This window comes from Candoia aspera, chromosome 7 (genome assembly GCF_035149785.1).
Source record: "Candoia aspera isolate rCanAsp1 chromosome 7, rCanAsp1.hap2, whole genome shotgun sequence".
Taxonomy (NCBI): Eukaryota; Metazoa; Chordata; class Lepidosauria; order Squamata; family Boidae; genus Candoia; species Candoia aspera.
Window position 1 is genome coordinate 30,241,268 of NC_086159.1, and position 19,185 is coordinate 30,260,452.

Here is a 19,185-nt window from a genome sequence, read left to right on the forward strand (position 1 = left end):
TCCCCCCTGAGATTAGGATGGCCCCGACCCTGTTGGACTTTCAGAAGGCCTTGAAGACCTGGCTATGTGCCCGGGGCCTGGGGTCCCAAGTGTGTGAAGGACCCTGTTTCCTGGCTATACTGACACCAATGGATTATAATATCTCTTGGGTGCTATTGGTATTTAATTTTTTTGTATTGTGTTTTAACTTTTCTTATTGTTTTTATGATTGTTCGCCACATAGAGTCACTGGTTTGAGATGGGTGGCTATATAAATTGAATAATTTGGGGGAGATGGGCAATGATAAAAATTTGATAAATAAATAAATAATGCACTGGCCAGCAATGAAATTAATAGCCAGGTTTGCAGCTGAATGGAGGTGTTAATCGTGTTGTGGCTAAATGTACTTATACTTCTGCAGTACAAGGATTGGTACAAGTGAATTCATTATACAGATCTGAGTGGTATACAGATTTGAGGAAGTAACCTGATCACAGGAGCTCAGCAGGTCTTGACGAAGATATATCAGTAAAGATCTGTAAAGAAATGTACACCTGCCCTATGTTGATGCTTCTCTGAAGAAATAACACCCTATTAATGACTTCCCATCACATATATCTTAAACCAGCTGTCTTTTGTCAGAGGCATGAAAAAGGATGGATTGCTCTGTGTGTAACACATTTGAGACAGAAATAGATGGAAGATCAAGAAAACTGGACAGCTCCCATTCATAACTCTCCCCTTGTTGTGAAGTAATAGCCTGACAGTCTCATCCATTGGTTGATTAATTGATGCTCACTACAGAACATGACAACTGAAACTCTCCTCCATTCCAAAGTTACACCTTCTTGTGCACCATCTCTTCAGTTTTTGACAGCATCACTTTCTTGAGCCAAACTAATTAGGAAAAGGTTGAACCAGTTTAGGTGTGAAAAAACAACTCAGAGACAAACCCCAATTAACCTCAAATGCTAACTAAATTGGAGCTGGACAAAAGTTCCAATCTTGTTACTCTTCAAATCCACCTATATTTTTATGATTATTTTATACTGAACTTGTGGAAAGCAACATACACAAAGTGCTTCTCTGCACATATTCACAGTTTACCAAGAAATCAAAGATATTAGAAATAAGAAGTGGTGGTATAAAGATATTCTCAGCCCAGTTTTGTAGCCACAGATTAACATTTCTCAAAAGAAACTCTAGATAATGCAATTCTTTTCAAATTGGCTTACAACAGCCTTCTCACAGAATTCCCCACTAGCAGAGCCAAAGGGAATTCTGGAGTTGCAATCCCAACACAGCTGCTAGATGTCAGAATATGAGAGGCTAACTCAAATATAAAGGTAATTTGGGAGGATCTGGCTTATTGGTTTGAACCAGAATATTTATGTATCACCTCATAATTTGTCTTGCCATCAACTCTGTAATGACTTTGATGGATATACAAGTCTGGATTATGCAATACAGCCATAAAAATTTGAGGGTCTTTGAAAATCCATTATATTATAGTAAAGGGTTTGTGTCCAGTCTACTGCTTTAATTTACACAGTTTGTTGAAACCAGTTTTATTAAACTGATCAACATCCCATAAGGAGACCTTCATTTCATTTTTTCATACTGACTCTCTCTCCCTAATTAAATTGCAACAAGCTATTCTTAAATGTAACACACATTTAAAACAAATGTACACTCACTCAGGGGCTGACACTTTTAAATTATATTGAAGTGCATTTATTATTACAACAGTATTTCAGGATTAACTAATATGATAGCAGCAGACTCTCCATAAAAATGAAAGTTCTTCATATATTTCTATGAAGAGGATGGGTTTAAAAAACTGAAAGAAGGTTGAATTATTCCATTCCCCAGGTGTTTTTTGCCCCTAGTAAAGTTCTAGGACAAAATTGCCCTGTAGAAAAAAAATGATTCAGGGGGAAGAGAGTTGGTTTGGGAGAAAAGAAGCAAAAAAAATATCTAATCTGCCACTACATGGGTATGTGATTAACTAGAACAAGAGTTTGTTTTATTTTGAAAAGAGTGATTGTGGATGGTATTCTCAAACTAGGGTAGGTGTTTTTGTTACCTTGAAAATAGTATATATTCTTAATTAGCCTTCAAATTTATTAGCCTTACAATTCCTGTAAGAGTATAATATTAGGTGTTTTCAATCTATCATGCCTGTTTCTTGTATAGCTTATATATTTATAGTATATGAAATGGAGAGCTAGTTTTGGTATAATGGTTAAGGCATCAGGCTAGAATCCAAGAGACCATGAAATTAGTATATTTTATTCAGAATTTAAATTTTACGTAAGCACAATAAAAGTCAAGGTAAAAGACAAAATAAAAGTGGGATCAGTTGGGTATCTATTGATACATATCGCCATTCTAATTATTTCATTAAGAGGGAAAGAAGCTATGGGACTTGTCTATGGCTCTTTTTTTTTTCCCTGCCACAAGCAAATTTTGTAGTAGGCAGACTTGGCATGGAGAAATCCAGAGGGGAAGGGATTACTATGCAAGCAATGTCATTTGGGAAAATGCCAAAGAAGAAATGTTATGTCGTCTTGTTGGAATGTTTGTGAGAATAGGACATGTTCCTGGGACAGGGTCCATACCAGTGCCATGAGAAAATGGTTGTGAGGAAGGGCACTTATATGTAGGATGAGGTTTCTGCCTCTAACTGGTGGGTGCAGTGTTTGTATAATGTAGCTATAGCTCAATCAAAAGGACTTTCTCAAGAGTATCTATTAGTATACCTACACCTCACAAAAATATCTACCTATAACCTTATATTAAAATCTTTATTTTTGCTGTTCCTGTATTCCTATCAGGTAATTTACTCTTGTAAATTATGCTAGTTGTGAGAAATATTAGCAATTTTTGTACAAAGCTAAACATAGCATAAATTCAATCAGTTATATTTTTGCAGCCCCTCAAAGCTGACAGAATTATATCAGCCAACAAAAGGCATAATTTCATTCACAGTTTGAAAGAGGCCTTAATATTCAGTAAGATAAAAAGCTTATGAGGAATGTAAGATAAATGTAAGGGGGGCAAATCAGTCTCTAAAAACATCAGGGAGCACTGCCATACATTTAAAGAAGAATGAACCATTAACAGAAAAGCTTTCATAATAAGCCCAATGACCACTGGGAAATAAAAGAAAATACTTACAAATTACTTATATTCATATGATGAAGTGTATAAGTGTATCTTAAAACTAACATTCCTGACCAATAAGATTTACCCATACCAAGGGAACGTTTAAGGCTATGGTCTTAATGCAAAACCAATGTGTCAATCAAGGTGACTACTACATAGGACGTTTCTGTTACTTACACAGCCAGTTCTTGGCAGTGAAAAAAAAGCTAATTGTCCTAACAGCCAGGAACCACGCTGAGACAAGGAATAGGTCTCTAGTGTTTTATTACTGCTACATAACAGAAAATCCTAACAAACTGAAGAAGTGTGGGAAAAACCCAAACATATAAACCCCAAAGGTTAAGGTAGGCTCGATCTGTGTCTCTTTGAATGGCTACCTAATTCCTCAGTACTATGCATGCGCTTTACAGCCTGGATGGGAGCCCCCTGCTTGCCATCCTTACTCATGACATCACCCTCCCCTCCAGATTCACATTCCATTTCAGCCCCCTCCCTTCCAGAGGCTTGATAAGATTCGACGTCTCCTTCTAAGGTCCCATGGGAACTGGGCAACAATGGAAAGTCTTCAAAGGAAAACTCCTCCAAGGACGAATCAGTGCTGCTCTCCAGGTCTGATAACGCTTCTGGCCCAGGTGGCCGCTGCTGGAAAATAGCTAGCTAATTAGAAGAGTCGTTCCCCCTCCCCCCTGGGAAATGCACGCCTGAGGTGGAGGGCTGCGGGCCTCCCCCCCTCCTCTGTAACTGGAGTCAAGGCTTCAGGCGGGGGTGGAAGGTGCAAACTTACGAATTCCTCTGCCTGCTCATCCAAGTGAGGAATCTCTGGTAGAGTGAGAGGCTTGGGTTTGTGAGGGAAAAGCTGATGGAATCGATGAATCAGTGCTGGAGCATGTACATCTCTGGCATTCTCCCACGTGCGCTCTTCCTCAGGGTACCCTTTCCAGTGTATGAAATATTGGATGTCCCTTCCCCTCCTCCTAGAGTCCAGAATTTCCTCAACTTCGTATTCCTCCTCCCCCTCCACAATTACTGGAGGGGGGGGCAGTTGCGATCGTAAGGCACTTGGGGGAGGGTCTTTGGCTAACAATGATCTGTGAAACACTGGATGGACTTTCATGGATGCTGGTAGCTGTAAACGATAAGCCACTGGATTTATCTGCTGTACCACAGTGAAAGGGCCCACAAACTTAGAGTCCAATTTCTTGGAGGGTCTGGTAGAGTTCAAAAACTTGGTAGAGAGCCACACTCTGTCTCCTACTGAAATCGCTGGCCCCTCTTGTCTGTGAGCATCTGCAGCTCTCTTGTAAGCACTCTTTGCCCTGTTCAGCTGCTCCTTTAACAACTCCTGTGCGGCTTGTTGCTCTTTAAGAAAATCAGCTGCAGCTGGAACAGTTCCCTGCTGGGAGGAGGTGGGCAACACCCGAGGGTTAACCCCATAGATTGCCTGGAAAGGGGACATCTTGGTAGAGGATTGCACAGAGTTGTTGTAAGTAAATTCTGCCATGGGGAGCAGCGCTGGCCAATTGTCTTGCTGATAAGTGGTGTGACACCTGAGATACTGCTGTAACCATTGCTTAATTTTCTCGGCTTGCCCATTACTAGCAGGATGATGTGATGATGACAGGTGGATCTGGACCCCTAATGACTGGAAAAGGGCCCTCCAGAACCTGGAAGTGAACTGTGGGCCTCTGTCACTCACCAAGTGATTCACCATGCCTCTATACCTAAAAACATGGTCCATGAACAACTGCGCTGTGGCTTGTGCAGATGGGAGGCCCTTGCAAGGAATAAAATGCACCATTTTTGTGAAAAGGTCCACCACCACTAGTATGGAAGTCAGCCCCTGGACCGGGGGTAAATCAGTGATGAAATCCATGGAGATTGTATCCCAAGGCCTATTGGGGGTGGGTAGGGGTTGCAAGAGTCCTGTGGGCTTCCCTGGGAGAGGCTTGGCCCGTCTGCAGGTGTGACAAGAAGCAACGTAACCCTTTATGTCTGCAGACATCTTAGGCCACCAGTAGTCTCTCAGAGCTCTGTGGAGAGTTTTGAAAACACCTCCGTGGCCTGCTGTTTGATGGTCATGGCAAAGTCTCAGTACTTCTTCCCTCAATGAGGGGGAAATGTATAATCGCCCGCTATGCCAGAGGATTCCTGCCTCCACATTGAATGGCGAGGCAGTGTCTTGCAGGCCCCTCTGGAGGTCATCCATTCTGGCCCTGGCATACGGGTCCTGTTGCTGCTGAGCTCTGACTCTTGTAAATAGGTCCTCTGTTTGTCTGCCTGCTGCTAAAATCTCTGTTTGGTTCCCCCTCATAGACTGATCAAAGTTGTGAGGTTGTAATATAGTAGCCTGTACCTCCTGGTGAGTGGCGGGGGTTGCCTGAAAGGATCAAGACAGGGCGTCTGCCAAGCAGTTTTGTGCCCCGGGCACATAAGAAATAACAAAATTGAAACAGGAGAAAAACTGGCTCCATCTGATTTGGCGTGGGGAGAGGGATCTGGTGTTTTGTAGAAGCTGTAAATTCTTGTGATTGGTGCAAACTTTCACAGGAAAGGTTGCACCTTCTAGCCAGTGCCTCCACTCTTGGAATGCTGCTTTAATTGCCAGCAACTCCTTGTTAAAAACATCATAGTTTCTCTCTGCTGGTGAGAGCATGCGTGAAAAAAAGGCACACGGAAGCAATGTATTCTCGGTTTTGTTTGTATATTGCAATAACACTGCCCCAATGGCAATATCGGAAGCATCTGAATGCATGATGAATTGCTTCGTGGGATCAGGGTGTCTTAACAGCGGCTGGGATGCAAAGCATTGCTTAAATTCTTGGAAGGCTGCTTGCTCTCTCTCCCCCCCAAATGAATTTTGATCCTTTCTTCAAAAGCTGTGTGAGGGGTCTAGCCCTGTCACTAAAGTTTTTTATGAACCGCCTGTAGAAATTGCAAAATCCTAGATATCTTTGTACTTCTTTAACATTTTGGGGAGGTGGCCAAGAGAGAATTGCCTGGACCTTAGAAGGATCCATGGATATGCCTTCTGTTGATACCTTATAGCCCAGGAAATGTAATTCAGTTAAATCAAAGGCACACTTCTCTAGCTTGGCGAATAGCTTGTTCTCTCTCAGTCTTTGTAAGACATTACGTACATGGGTTACATGAGTTGTAGCATCCTCAGAGAAAATTAATATGTCATCTAGATAAATGACCAGATACTTATCTAGTAAATCAGAGAAAATTTGATTCATAAATCGGGAAAATATGGCTCCTGCATTAGACAAGCCAAAGGGCAAAACAAGGTACTCAAATTTACCAAACCTGGTGTCAAAGACAGTTAGATATTCGTGCCCCTCTTTCATCCAGATCAGATTGTACGCATTCCTGAGATCCAACCTGGTAAAAATGCGTGCTTTCTGTAAGCGATCCAGCAGATCAGAGATTAGAGGCAACGGGTAAGTTTCTTTTTTTGTTAGTTTATTTAAAAAACTGAAATCGTGGACCACTCTCATGGGTGTCTCCTGGTTTGCAGGTGCCAACGGGTCAGGCTTCTTTGGTACGAAGAAGGTAGGAGCAGACGCTGGGGAAGTAGATGGTCGGATGAACCCCTTTTGGAGATTAGAGTCCAAGTAATCCTTTAAGGTGGCTAGTTCCTTGGGAGACATGGGATATTGTTTCCTTGCTGGAATCTTGTCTCCTGGTATCAACTCAATGGTGCAATCACAGTCCCTATGGGGGGGTAGTGCTGTGGCCTCTTGTTCACTGAAAACGTCTGCGAAATCTGCATACTTGGCTAGCAACTGGACCCCCAGTGCTTCTGTGACTGCATTGGTTGCTGGAGAGCGGACAGCAGCTTGAACCTTGTGGTGCTGGCATTCCTTAGCTGGGAAGGAGATTGCTCCCGTAGTCCAGTTCAGCAATGGGTTGTGGATCCTCAGCCAAGGCGTGCCTAGGATTACAGGCACATTAAGCGATGCAGTAACATAAAGCTGGATCCACTCAGTGTGGTCTCCCGTTGTCAGTTGCACCGGTTCTGTGAACCTTCTAATCGGCCCTGCCTTGAGAGGCTGGCCGTCAATGGTCTCCACTTCTATGGGACATGGCAATTCTATGGTCGGGATGTTGAAGTCTTGTACAGTCTGCACATCAATAAAATTGGTTGAAGCTCCGGAATCCACGATGGCCTCTAGCTTGACCTGGTGCTCTGGGTTGACGTGCATTATTACTGGTAAGTAGTAAAAGGACTGCCTGGAATCCTCGGAATGAGCCCTCCTTAACTGATTGATGGTCTCCCTGCTGAGCTCTGTGGAGGGAGACCAACGGAGTTTCCCTGGTTGGAAGCAGAGGCGGAGATGGCTCTTGTTTCAGCTGCTTGCCCTGGGGGTCTTACTGAAGTTGCTTGGCTTCTCGCTGGGCAAGCTCTCACCATGTGCCCCTGGGCTCTGCAGTAAAAACAGAGGGCTCTCTCTCTCCTTCTCTGCCTCTCAGCCTCGGAAATAAGCCTCCTGCTCGCCCCGATCTGCATCGGCTCCTCTGGTCCTGAGTGAGCAGATGCTACGGAGAGAGCTGGAAATCCTGGAAGCGCTCTGAGGGCCCTGTTTCTCCCCGGCTGCATCTGTCTGAGCTCTTCTAGCCTGGCATCTATGACCACAGACAACTGATATAAGGCTTCTAGGTTAGCTGGTGTTCCCTGGCGCACTAATTCATTCTTAATTTCTTCATCCAGCCCCTGTTTGAATTGGTCTTTTAATGCACTCTCATTCCAGTCCAGATCTCCTGCTAACAACTTGAAATCAACAATGTAGATTCCCACCCTCTTGTTACCTTGCTTGAGCTTCTGAATTTCCCGGCTGGCAGTGACCTCTCTGATCGGGTCGTCAAAGTGTGCTCGGAACCCTGCCAAAACGTTCTGGTAGTCGTTGAGAATCGGGTTGTTGTTCTCCACCATGGGAATAGCCCATTTGGCTGCTGGTCCCTTTAGCAGACTTAGGATGAAGGTGACTCTGGTTCTGTCTGTGGGAAACTCTGCCGGTCTGCTGTCGAAAAACATTGTGCACTATGTGAGAAAGGTTCTCAACTGTCCTGCTTCTCCTCCAAACTTCTCTGGTAGACTGCCCTGGGATCTCAAGACTACTGGCGGAGCTGCTGCTGCTGCTGTTGGCACCGGTTGTGGGTTAATCGGAGCTGGTTGTTGTAACTGCTGGAGCATGGCAGCTTGTAATGTGTTAACCTGTAGGTCTACCTGTTGTTGGTGTTGTTGCAGGGCTGCTGCCAATTGTTGGATGGCGAGCCGAATTTCTTGGTTTTCTGAAGACATTTCCAAATGTCTCCCCTTTAAATTCTTGTTCCTCCCTCTTTCGATGGGAGTAGGAGTTTGTTAGGATTGATGTCCTAACAGCCAGGAACCACGCTGAGACAAGGAATAGGTCTCTAGTGTTTTATTACTGCTACATAACAGAAAATCCTAACAAACTGAAGAAGCGTGGGAAAACCCAGACATATAAACCCCAAAGACTAAGGCGGGCCCAATCTGTGTCTCTTTGAATGGCCACCTAATTCCTCAGTACTACGCATGCGCTTTACAGCCTGGATGGGAGCCCCCTGCTCGCCATCCTCACCCATGACACTAATCCATCATCTGCCAGATTGTTTGAAGATGGTTTGTTTCACTGAGGTTGTAAATATTGGAACCAACCCTTTTGTAAGCAAAACTCATCATTTAACATTTATCCAGAGCTATTCCTTTTAAGAAATCTAATTTCAAGTTACATGTTTTGTAGCTTGGAGGCAGCAAAAATGAAAATGTATCTACATTTCATTCCAAAATGTAATTCCAATATTTGTAGCCCCTAAGCACTTTTTTAGTTTTTTTTTTAACGTTATTGCCACAGGGATATTTGGATGTAAGAAGCTGCCTTGTACAGAATCAACCATTTAGCTCAGTATTGTTGACACTGAGAGATGGTGGTTTTCTTCCATTTCAGACTAGGTGTCCTGCTTGGCATGCCAAGGACTGAGCTTGAAACCTTCTGTAAGCAAAAATCATAAAATAAAAACGTTTAAGATCCAGGATATAGATAGAGGGTGAGCAATCTGCAGATACTTACTGAATGGAGAGCCTCTGCTTTCTTTTTGGAATCCTCATTCCCCAAACTACGTTAAGTTTCCCAAACTGCAGCTCGTATAACTCAGACATCAAACAGAAGGATTTTGCAGAGTCAGTAACTGGGCAGCAGCATGTCTGCTGAAAAACAAAATGTTGGAGCAAAGGAGGAAATGTTTATCACTCAGTTCTCACTTTTTAAAAATAACACATTTCTAAACGTTTAAAAATTATCCTGCCAATGCATGCAGATACACATATTGCAAAAGTGGAATGATAACAGAGAAAGACTGTGAGCTATTCCAGTGCTACAAAACAGTGTTCTGAGTTCACTACTGTGAGTTCAGATTAACTCATGTATACTATGGCAACTATGGCATTAATTTATAAGCAGCCCTGCTCAAGATAGCTAATAATGAAAATAAGATTTAAAAATGAATCATTTTAAACAAAATAAAAAGCACATACTTCCACTAAAACCCACCTCTGTAGAAAACTACCTTCGTGCCAAGCACATACCTGAATAAGAGTGTCTTTGTCCACTTATCAAAGGCAACAGAGAAGTAGCTATTCTGACTTTCAAACCCAGCTGAGCAGCCATCAAACGGCCCTTTTCTTGTACCAAATCTGCCTCTGATGGGGGTGAGACTGAGAAAAGGGTGTCTCCTGAAGCTCCTGGTAGGTAAGGTATTAGAAATTTCAAATAGTCTGATCCAATGCTGGTCATAACCAGCACTTTGAATTTTGTTTAAATGAGAAGCCCCCTTTTAACAAAGGGCTGCATTTATTTCTTTGTTTATTACATGATTCCTTCTTCAGAAGACTCTGGGTGGCTCATATAATTAATAAAAAACATAATCATTAAAAATTAAATCAAATATGTTAAATATTAACCTAACAACTAATTTTTTTTAAAAAAAGTAAAATGTAAAAACTCTTAAAAATAACTAGCCCAATGACATGGTGCCACCTAAGCCACAAACCCAAGACAGAAAAGCACCATCTTTGCTACCTTTTTACATGCTAATAACCACCCCAGGCTTTGTAGAATTTATAAATCAATTTTCAATAATATTTCTACAAGAGACACGGGATACTGAGTCCTTACAACTTAGAGGTGTCTCATCTCATTCATTACCAGTCCATCCAAGTCTGAAGACAGGCCAATCTTTAGGACATATCAGTATCCTATTATCTGATTCCTTGCACATCCAAATAGTGTCTGTCTTCAGATGTGATCAACTAGCAATAACAGTCTCTAGCCTAATTAATTCAGTTAAATTTCTTCTGGTAAATGTCTATTTTCCACTGCAAAGACTAATAGCCCAAATTAATAAGTATTAGGACTGTTTTGAAACCTGGTTTAGTGACCTAATTGTGCAGCATCCTGATTTTACTTTGCTATTGGTTGGTGGTTTTAATGCCAGAATGGGGCCAAGTGATAAGGCTTTATAACAACAATTTGATGCCCCATGTTCTTCCCTTTATGGGGAGGCTTCACAGAAGTCAAAACATTCTGGCATTAACATGGGAGGATGGAGACTATATTTATTGACAGTAAAATCTGATGTAAAGATATTAAATGGCTGTATGCCTGGTGACTCTGAAGAACAGCTCACCTTCTGGGCCTCACAAGGAGTATCTACCCTGGATTATATGTCAATATTGAAAAGCAGCCTATCTTTGTGTCACGATATCAGAGTAGTATTTCACAAAGAGACTGACCACCTCCTAATACTGGGCCTCATTACTCTGGCTGGTATCAGGGAGAATATAGAATAGGAACCCAAGCCCTTATCTGCCAATGGCAGTTATATCAGGCCGAAATGGAGAAACAAATTAGCCTCTGCTGCATCCCAGTTCTTTAATGTCCCCCAGAATGTCTTCTTACGGCAGTCTCTACTGACTTCGAGTAGCTATAATGAAACAGTTTCTGTCTTTCAAAGTCTTACAAGGATCGCCCAAAATTATATCCAGCCTACAGCTTCACTGTCTATGCATTGACCAGTTAGGACATCTGAACCATGGTTTGATAAAGAATGTACTTTGGTTAAAATCCAGGTAATGACAGCATATAAGAGGGCATGTTTAGCTAATAATCCCTACTCCTAGAACTCTTTTGTAAGTACTATATAAAGATATAAGAGGCTATTAAAGAAAAAAAAAAAGAACAAATATGCCCAGGAATCCTGAGCAAAGATTCAGCAGGCTTAACAAACAAAAACCATAGGTTGTTTTGACTTCTAATATCAAAAACTAAAGTTAACACAAAGCCAGAAAATGATATTAATTCAATACCCCTTGGTACAGGCATTTTCACCTACCCAAGACTGTATCTCAATCATTCTGGTATTAGAGAACCCTATTCCAAAGTGGCCATCAATAACCCCTCTGGAAATACAAAAACTAACTGAACAACAAAAAAAATAATAAAGCTCTTGGTTCAGATTTAATTCCTCCAGTATTTTTAAAATTTTAAATTTTGGTGGGCTTCAGTATTAGCCCCACTTTTCACCACTATAAATTCCTCCATGGTAATTCCTAAAAACTGGCTTAATTCAATCACTCTCCTGATATATAAGGGAGACAGACGAGAACCTGCCATTCAGTAAGTCTTCTTTCTGTAATTAGTAAACTTTATGCTAGATTTCTCTGCCACAAATTACAGGACTGGATGTATTCCGAGAAAATTACAGTGCCAGAACAGGCAGGATTTAGGGATGGACATTCAATAATAAATCAGCGCCTAATATAATATCATTTGGCAGAAAAATACTATAAACTTCCAAATGGAGCCCTGAGAAAAACTTTGGAGGAAACTAGCTAACTCATCAATTGATTGTTGTCTTCTTAATTTGATAATTCAATTACACTGCAATAATTCTGCAGCCCTAAGCAGAATTGCCTGCTCTTTATAACTTATATAGTTGCATTAGATAAATATATATAGAATTATAACTTATATTTTGTATTTTGTATTTTACTTTTTCTATTATACTTTTCTCACTTTTTAAGCACCTGTAGTTGTTTTTTTTATAATGTATGTATGTTTTTTTTCTTAAAAAAAGCAATAAAAATTAATAATAATCTAAAAAGATAAAGATAAAAGATAGCAAGCAACGAGTCTCACTCTCCGTTGCCAAAGGCTTGGGTGAAGGGCCAGGTCTTCATGGCTCTTCTGAACAACAGCAGAACTGGGGTCATCTGGATCTCGGGGGAACCTCTTTCCACATTTCCAGAAACAGGCTTACTTTTCTTTTTAGATCTGATAATTGGGTAGACTGGCATCAGTTCTACCACAATACACAGCCCAGATCTTGAGAAATTTGTATAGTAGGATTACCTTTGTTTCTTCATGGGTGAGCTTGGAGTTAAGAGAATACATAGGCATTTAGAATGATGGGAAGGGAGATAGATCTGCATAGCTTAAGTTCCTATTCCTGCTAGAAATCTTCTGTGTTATCTAGATTAAGCATCAATTTGTTTTCCTTCATCCAGTACATCAATTATTTTCTTAGAACTTGAACAGCTTCACTGGACAAACACTTGAGGATTTTAGGCACAGATGGAAAGTAATTATCTGGATTTGAAGTTTAGCCCCTAAAAAAGAAATGGTTGGCTAAAAGTATACTGATTTCTATCACACCCAGAATATTAAGTCAGCAGGACTGCAACTAACCTGCTCTCTGATACTGTCAGGTGCTTGCTTATAATTAAATGTACATGCGATGGAATGTGAGAGTGACCTTGGAAGATGGGGAAAAGATGCCACCTAGGGAATGATCAGGTAAAAGAGAAAGGAGACCACAACAGAGTAACGGCCAGAGAAAGAAACTTAGGAAGGACCTGCCTTAACTACTTAGGCGGTAAATAGGGAGGGTAGGAGGTTTGTACTTTCAGACTTGCAAGATTCTATTAATGTAGCCTTAAAATAAAGTTAACTCATTTAGTCATGTTTCCTGTCTGGTTTACCTGGGAGGGCTGACAGTGCAATTAGATACAATTCTGCAATTATATAATAGAATTTCTATTCTATTCTAAGCATACATAAAGATTGTAATTAAAATAATGTAGAAGTTGCATTATATTAACCAATGAAAAAAGTTGATCAACAATTTGAAAGAAAGTAAAATCAAACCCTAACCAAGTTGACTGATTTCTCCTCATCTCTGCTTCAAAACTCATTTCATATGGACTGCAGTGCTTCTCTACAGAATGCTCACAAATATTTCCGAGTAAGGTGGCATAATTTACATCAGAAGTCACCAGGCTTAGACTCTGACTCTCTGGATAGGGGTTCAAAAGCAGCCTCAAAAGGCCCAGTATTACGCAAGATGGACTAAAGGTTTTCATGCTATGATAGATCATGTGACCCTTCTCATGACAAGTTATCAAAGTTATGAAAATGATGGTGTTTTACAGTATTTCTGTTTCAGAATATGCCACTAAGTAACAAAAACAATAGAGATGTGTTGTAATGATGCATGCTATAAATGCAGATTTCATTCATATTCTGCAGTACTCACCCTACCCCCGCGGAAATATTCTTACAGACATCCATTGCTGAGTGTCAGGGAGATGACCTTGAGGGAAATAGGCAAGTATCATTACATAAGCAAAGAGGGCTGAAATATTTCTTAAGTCCTAAGCAAGATAGTGTCTGGAAGTGGAAGAGACTCAGGCATGCTCCTTCCTGATTCACTGGGATATAAGAGAGGGAAGATAAAGTACAATCAGGCTTGCAACATGCTGTTATTATAGCCTATCACAGTAAAGTATTGCCCTAATCTTCCTGTGGAGTCATTTTCCTGATCTGGTCTACCTCGTAGGCCTGACACCCATATATGGATCAGATACATCATCAGATACAAAGTTGATTACAAAGTTGATGTAATCCACCCAAGTTTTGTCAAAATCAACACATTAAGCATCTGAATTGCTACATTTCTTCCAAAAAGTCAAGTAGTAAAGTTATTTCCCAGTTGGAACCTACTGAAAACCACTGTATAGACTTTCCTTGTGTCATTATTGCAAGGAATATAGAGTTCATGATACATCTAGCATGTTTATTATTAATAATCTTTTTAAACAGAAAAAGAGCAAGCTGTAAAAGTATCCTAATGGTATTGTATAAGGCAGTCAGTTACTAAAATGGATAAAGGTATTTTAACAAAGAATGAAATGCATTAAATAATGGGCTGTATTCTGTAGAATTTTGTGATCTGGTGGACTATTTGTTATCTGCTCACACTGTAGCTTTGCTTTTCACTTTCTGAACTGAACCATTTCCTGTGTTGCTGCTGGGAACCTCAGTAGGGAGGAGCAGCAGCTCAATGTACTAGAAGCTGAGTCTGATCCTCCTTTCAGATCTTATCACAATCATGCTAGCAGGAAATGGTAAGAGTGGCTTATATCTACTTCTGTAATAGAACAAGATGCAGTCAGCCAGTAGTACTGTATGACATGTGTTGGCTGTGTTTATGTTTGATCCATCTCAATGCATTATTAGAAACTAAAAGTACAATTAGTAATAAAGCATATATGCATTAATATTGCTGCCTCTTGCTTGGTAAACACCTGTGCATAATACACATTTAACAATGACAATGTAGTGGGAAAAAGAAAGGATCCATCACAGACAAAATTGTTGAAGCTGCTATCAGTATCAATTCCTGTTTTGATATTTATGAGAATTGCTAACTCCTATACTTAATTATCTCTCTCAAAAACTATTTTGATAGAAATCCTATTTCCTCCTTTCATAATTTGGCCAGAGCTGCCTTTTTCTAACTTTCTAACAGTATTCTTTGCTGTGGAAATTGCTGAACACCACTGTATTTATATGGATTTGAAAGTTCAGTGCTATTGCAATGCAGTGTCCATGAAGGTTCCTATGAACACGATTCCGCACCATTTGGGCCTCTGATGGATGATGCTTAGGCACTGTGCACGGATGGGAGTTGTATTATGTTGGATGACAGAATGGAACTTGGTGCAATGTAGACTAGCCTCCCCTTGGTGCAACCCAGGCAACGTGACTTGTCACAGCTAAATAGTCTACTCATCTGGCTGCTGGACCTCACAAGGATTTCCCAGCAAGAAAAAGCAGCATGAACACCGAACTGCTATGCCATACAATTAAAAAAAATAAAACAAAACAGAATGGAACTATCCAGCCTTCACCTTGTGTTGATCTGTGGCCAAGACAGTGATTGGATTGGTGATAGTACTTTTCAGGGAAGCTGGAGAAGTACTCCTGGTGTTCCTGCATTTACCTTTTGTTTCTGTTATTGTTTTCTATTGAATTCTGCTGTTGGTTGCATTTAGGATTGTGTCTATGTTAACTGATGCTGTTTGTGGCAAAGCCACCAGTGAAACCAGATGACTGGAATGCTTCCATGCTGGTACCATAAATGACAAAATAATTGCCTTACAAATTCAACCAAAGAGTCCTGAGCAGGGAAAATTATTATTGACCAAAACTACAAAGCAGTTATAAATAGCATTCTTTATCTTCTACTTCAGCCCATAACAGGAGATATCATGGAAGCCATTGCAAAATTTGACTTTAATGCATCAGGAGAGGATGAGCTAAGTTTCCAGGCACGGGACGTTCTGAAGGTATGTATCAATTAACACTTCTTCAAAGAGCACTTCCACAGCATCACCTTTTCTATTCCCCAAATCCTCAAAAGCAGTTTGAAGCTAACGAACAATTATCTTCACTGCCAGTGAACTCAAAGCACTGAAAACGCTATCATTGTTCTCTCCAGATGACCACTAAGATAGCACAAAGAGTGGCATTCAGCCATCCCTCACCCACAGTAATAATCAAGTATTAATTTGTCTGGTAATTTCCTCAAAACAGTGAGTGTGGGCAATGAGTGGAGCTGCAATGCCACCAAGGGAAAATCCCTTGGCTACCATTAAAAATTCAGCAACTACAACAGCTTGATGCTGAACTCTATAGGGGAAGAAGACGAAGCTGGTTTGAAATGAAAAGTCAAGAGACAGGTTTCTGCCAATGGAGAAATCATATACCCAAAATACTATACAGCTTCAGCATTTCCAGTGGGAAAGGTGATTCTGAATACATTGCAAGTGAACCAGTAATAAATTGGCTCAGCTGCCAAACAAAGATGGCCTAGGTCACATAGGTGCAAAATTGATTTTGGAGTAGAGCAAAGACTGTGTATGGAGGTGTCTCCTGTGAAGAGATAATGTATTTGTATTATTAATAATCAATGCCACAAGCCATAAACTTGAACTGATTCTAAAAACATAATCTCTAGCAAAGAGATTCATTGATAATTGCCAGTTCGTAATGATTTTTTCCTGTTCAGTACAAATTTTTTGTTTGTATTTCAAAGATTAAAGAATGAAATAAATGGATTTGGCACAAGATATTACTCAGTTTCAAATTTTGGAAGAAATGTTCACAAAGCAATCTTTTAGAAAAAATTTCCAGGGAAAATCATTAATACATGAAAAAAGGTGTTTCCCTAAATATTTGAATATTCTCAGGATTCATAAGAAAATAGTATGATCACAAATGTGAAACACCTTTCTTACACACACAGTTTAGGGCAAGTTTCTTCAAGCTGGGTTCCACAAGAAGTTGATAGGGTTGTATGAGAGACTAAGGACAAAAACCCAAAATTTCACTCGAACACAGCCAATTTCCAGGGGTTTCAGATTTTTTTTTAAACTAACAGGTTCCATGGCCTGAAAAAAAATTAGCGAATGCTTTAGCGAATGCTGAATTGCTTTCAAAGCACAAAAAGAGCACAGCTTTAATATAGATGTTAACAAAGCAGGAAGGATGAGGCCCACTGACAGGAGGAAACCTGTCTCCACATTAATTTCTTTTCAAACAGATATTATCAAAAGCAGTCCTCTTTACCCCAGAGCATATTTATTTCACTGGAAATGTAATTCCAATTATACAAGGACTCATAAGAGGTTTCAGTAATGTTTGGATTTCAAAATTTGTCCACTGGAAGAAAAACAATTGTAGTCAATTTAGGCAAAAAGGAACTTTGAGATCAGCAGCTTCTTATGTAATTTTGCTGGGATAGCATTACTTTTTTGGCAGTTTGATATGAGATGAAATTACTAACACTTACAGAAATACTAATTTATGGTTGCAGAAATGAATAAGAGTAGCATTCTGATGGTGAAGTAGTAGTAGTCATTATTTTGCTAACTTACAGACTTCACACATTTAACTTGTGTAAGAAACTTAAAATGCTACCCAATTAGGAAAGAACATACCCTTCAGTGAGTGTGAAGAGATAATGCCAAACACAATTACTACAATTCAGCACAGACAATGGCTTGCTTAAGCATTTGTGCTGTCACAATCCATGAGTAATGAAGCTGAGTGTGGAGCCCTGTCTCATGAATTAAGTACCTGTGCCTCATGCAAGAATAATATGAACATTTATCCTCAATTACACACAAATACATTGTCATGTATAAGCTTGTATGCCCATTGTTCTATATACTGACTTTTCAAAGATTTCCTCCACCCTCTACTTAAACTAGAGAATAATAATAATAGTAATAATAATAATATATTAAATAATATGCTGCCTGACTCTCAGTGACTCTGGGTGGTTTACAATTGTTAAATCATTTAAAAACAAGGAACAATACAAAAAACACAAAAAGAGCACAAGACAATGGCAAACCAAACAAACCCAGAGGGGAACAGAAAGGAAGAAAGGGGCAGATGTCATCCTCTCCAGAGCCCTGGGCAAAGAGCTGGGTCTTTAAGGCCCTTCGAAATACCAGCAGAGTGGGAGCCATTTGAGAACCTCATTCCAGAGGTCAGGTGCTGCTACAGAGAAGATGCACTTTCCGAGGTCCAGACAAATAGGTGAAACAAATACATCCTCTACTATTTTACGGCTCAGGAGCTATGTTTCCCTCAACATTTGGCTTGGCACAGCTGCTATGCTAGTTAATTTCTACTGAATTGGGAGAACAGAGTTCTTTCCAGGAAAAAAATGGCTAAAGCTTGTTTCAGTCTCTGGAGGCAAACTGATAAGAGTTGATAGAAGGAAGCACAGCAAAGGAGTTAAGGAGGTTTGAAACCTTCAAAATGTAGGCTAGCAGAAGGCTCACATATACCTTCAACTAATTACAATTTTCCTCTTCATTTACAGATCTTAAGCTCTCAGGAAAATTGGTATAAAGCTGAGTTGAAGAACTATGAGGGATACGTCCCAAAGAATTACATTGATTTTCAGGTTCCCAGGTAAGTATACAATTCTACATTTATGTCAGTGTTTTAAGCTATTGGGATTTGTGTACACATTTAGTACACATTTAACGTATTTAGTATACAATTAGTTATCATTTAGTAAACAGGGGTAAAAAGAAGGAATTGGCAAATTTCTGGAAAAGAATTCTGCTTCCGGACTTCTGGGGAAGCAATGGCGGATGACAACAAGCCAGCAAACAGATCAACACCTCGGAATTCCCCTCTGGATAAAGGGGAGGACCTAGGATTGCCCACAAGCACTCCATATAGAGGCTCCCCATGAGGAGACCATAAAACAGCAGTCTCCAGCAGGTTTTAGAGCTCTGGGAACCAAGGGAAGATCAGCTTTGCCCAAGCCACATTTCAGAACAGACTCTGAGTTCGCCCACTTTATTTATTTTTATTTATTTATTTTTCAAATTTCTATCACCGCCCATTTCTCCTGAAAAGGGGACTATGGGCACTTCCTTTCTTAATCACTTCTGGAAATTGTTAACTGCTTTTTTGGATATCAAGAACCTTCGGAATAAGAAGTTTCATCACACTGGGTGATTCTCCTTCAATCCTCAGTGAAAGAAGTTTCATGTAAATTTAAGAACTTTTAAAAAAATTACTTTGAAATAAACAGCAAAAGGGTGATTAGAACATTGATTTTGGAAAGTTATAAATGGACTAAGAGGC

At 40.2% G+C, this 19,185-nt stretch overlaps 1 protein-coding gene across 2 annotated transcripts in view; it reads left to right on the forward strand.

Moving 5' to 3' along the window:
* The window catches only part of GRAP2 (GRB2 related adaptor protein 2), an 80,976-nt gene that overhangs the window by 25,470 nt on the left and 36,321 nt on the right, over positions 1-19,185 (forward strand). The window contains exons 3-4 of one of the 2 annotated variants that reach the window (XM_063308677.1): positions 15,772-15,857; positions 18,407-18,498. In XM_063308677.1, coding sequence (XP_063164747.1) covers positions 15,780-15,857; positions 18,407-18,498 — 170 coding nt within the window. In that variant the 5' untranslated portion in view covers positions 15,772-15,779. Of the gene's footprint in view, positions 1-15,765; positions 15,858-18,406; positions 18,499-19,185 lie in introns of those variants that run through there. The other variant, XM_063308678.1, reaches the window with a different exon arrangement.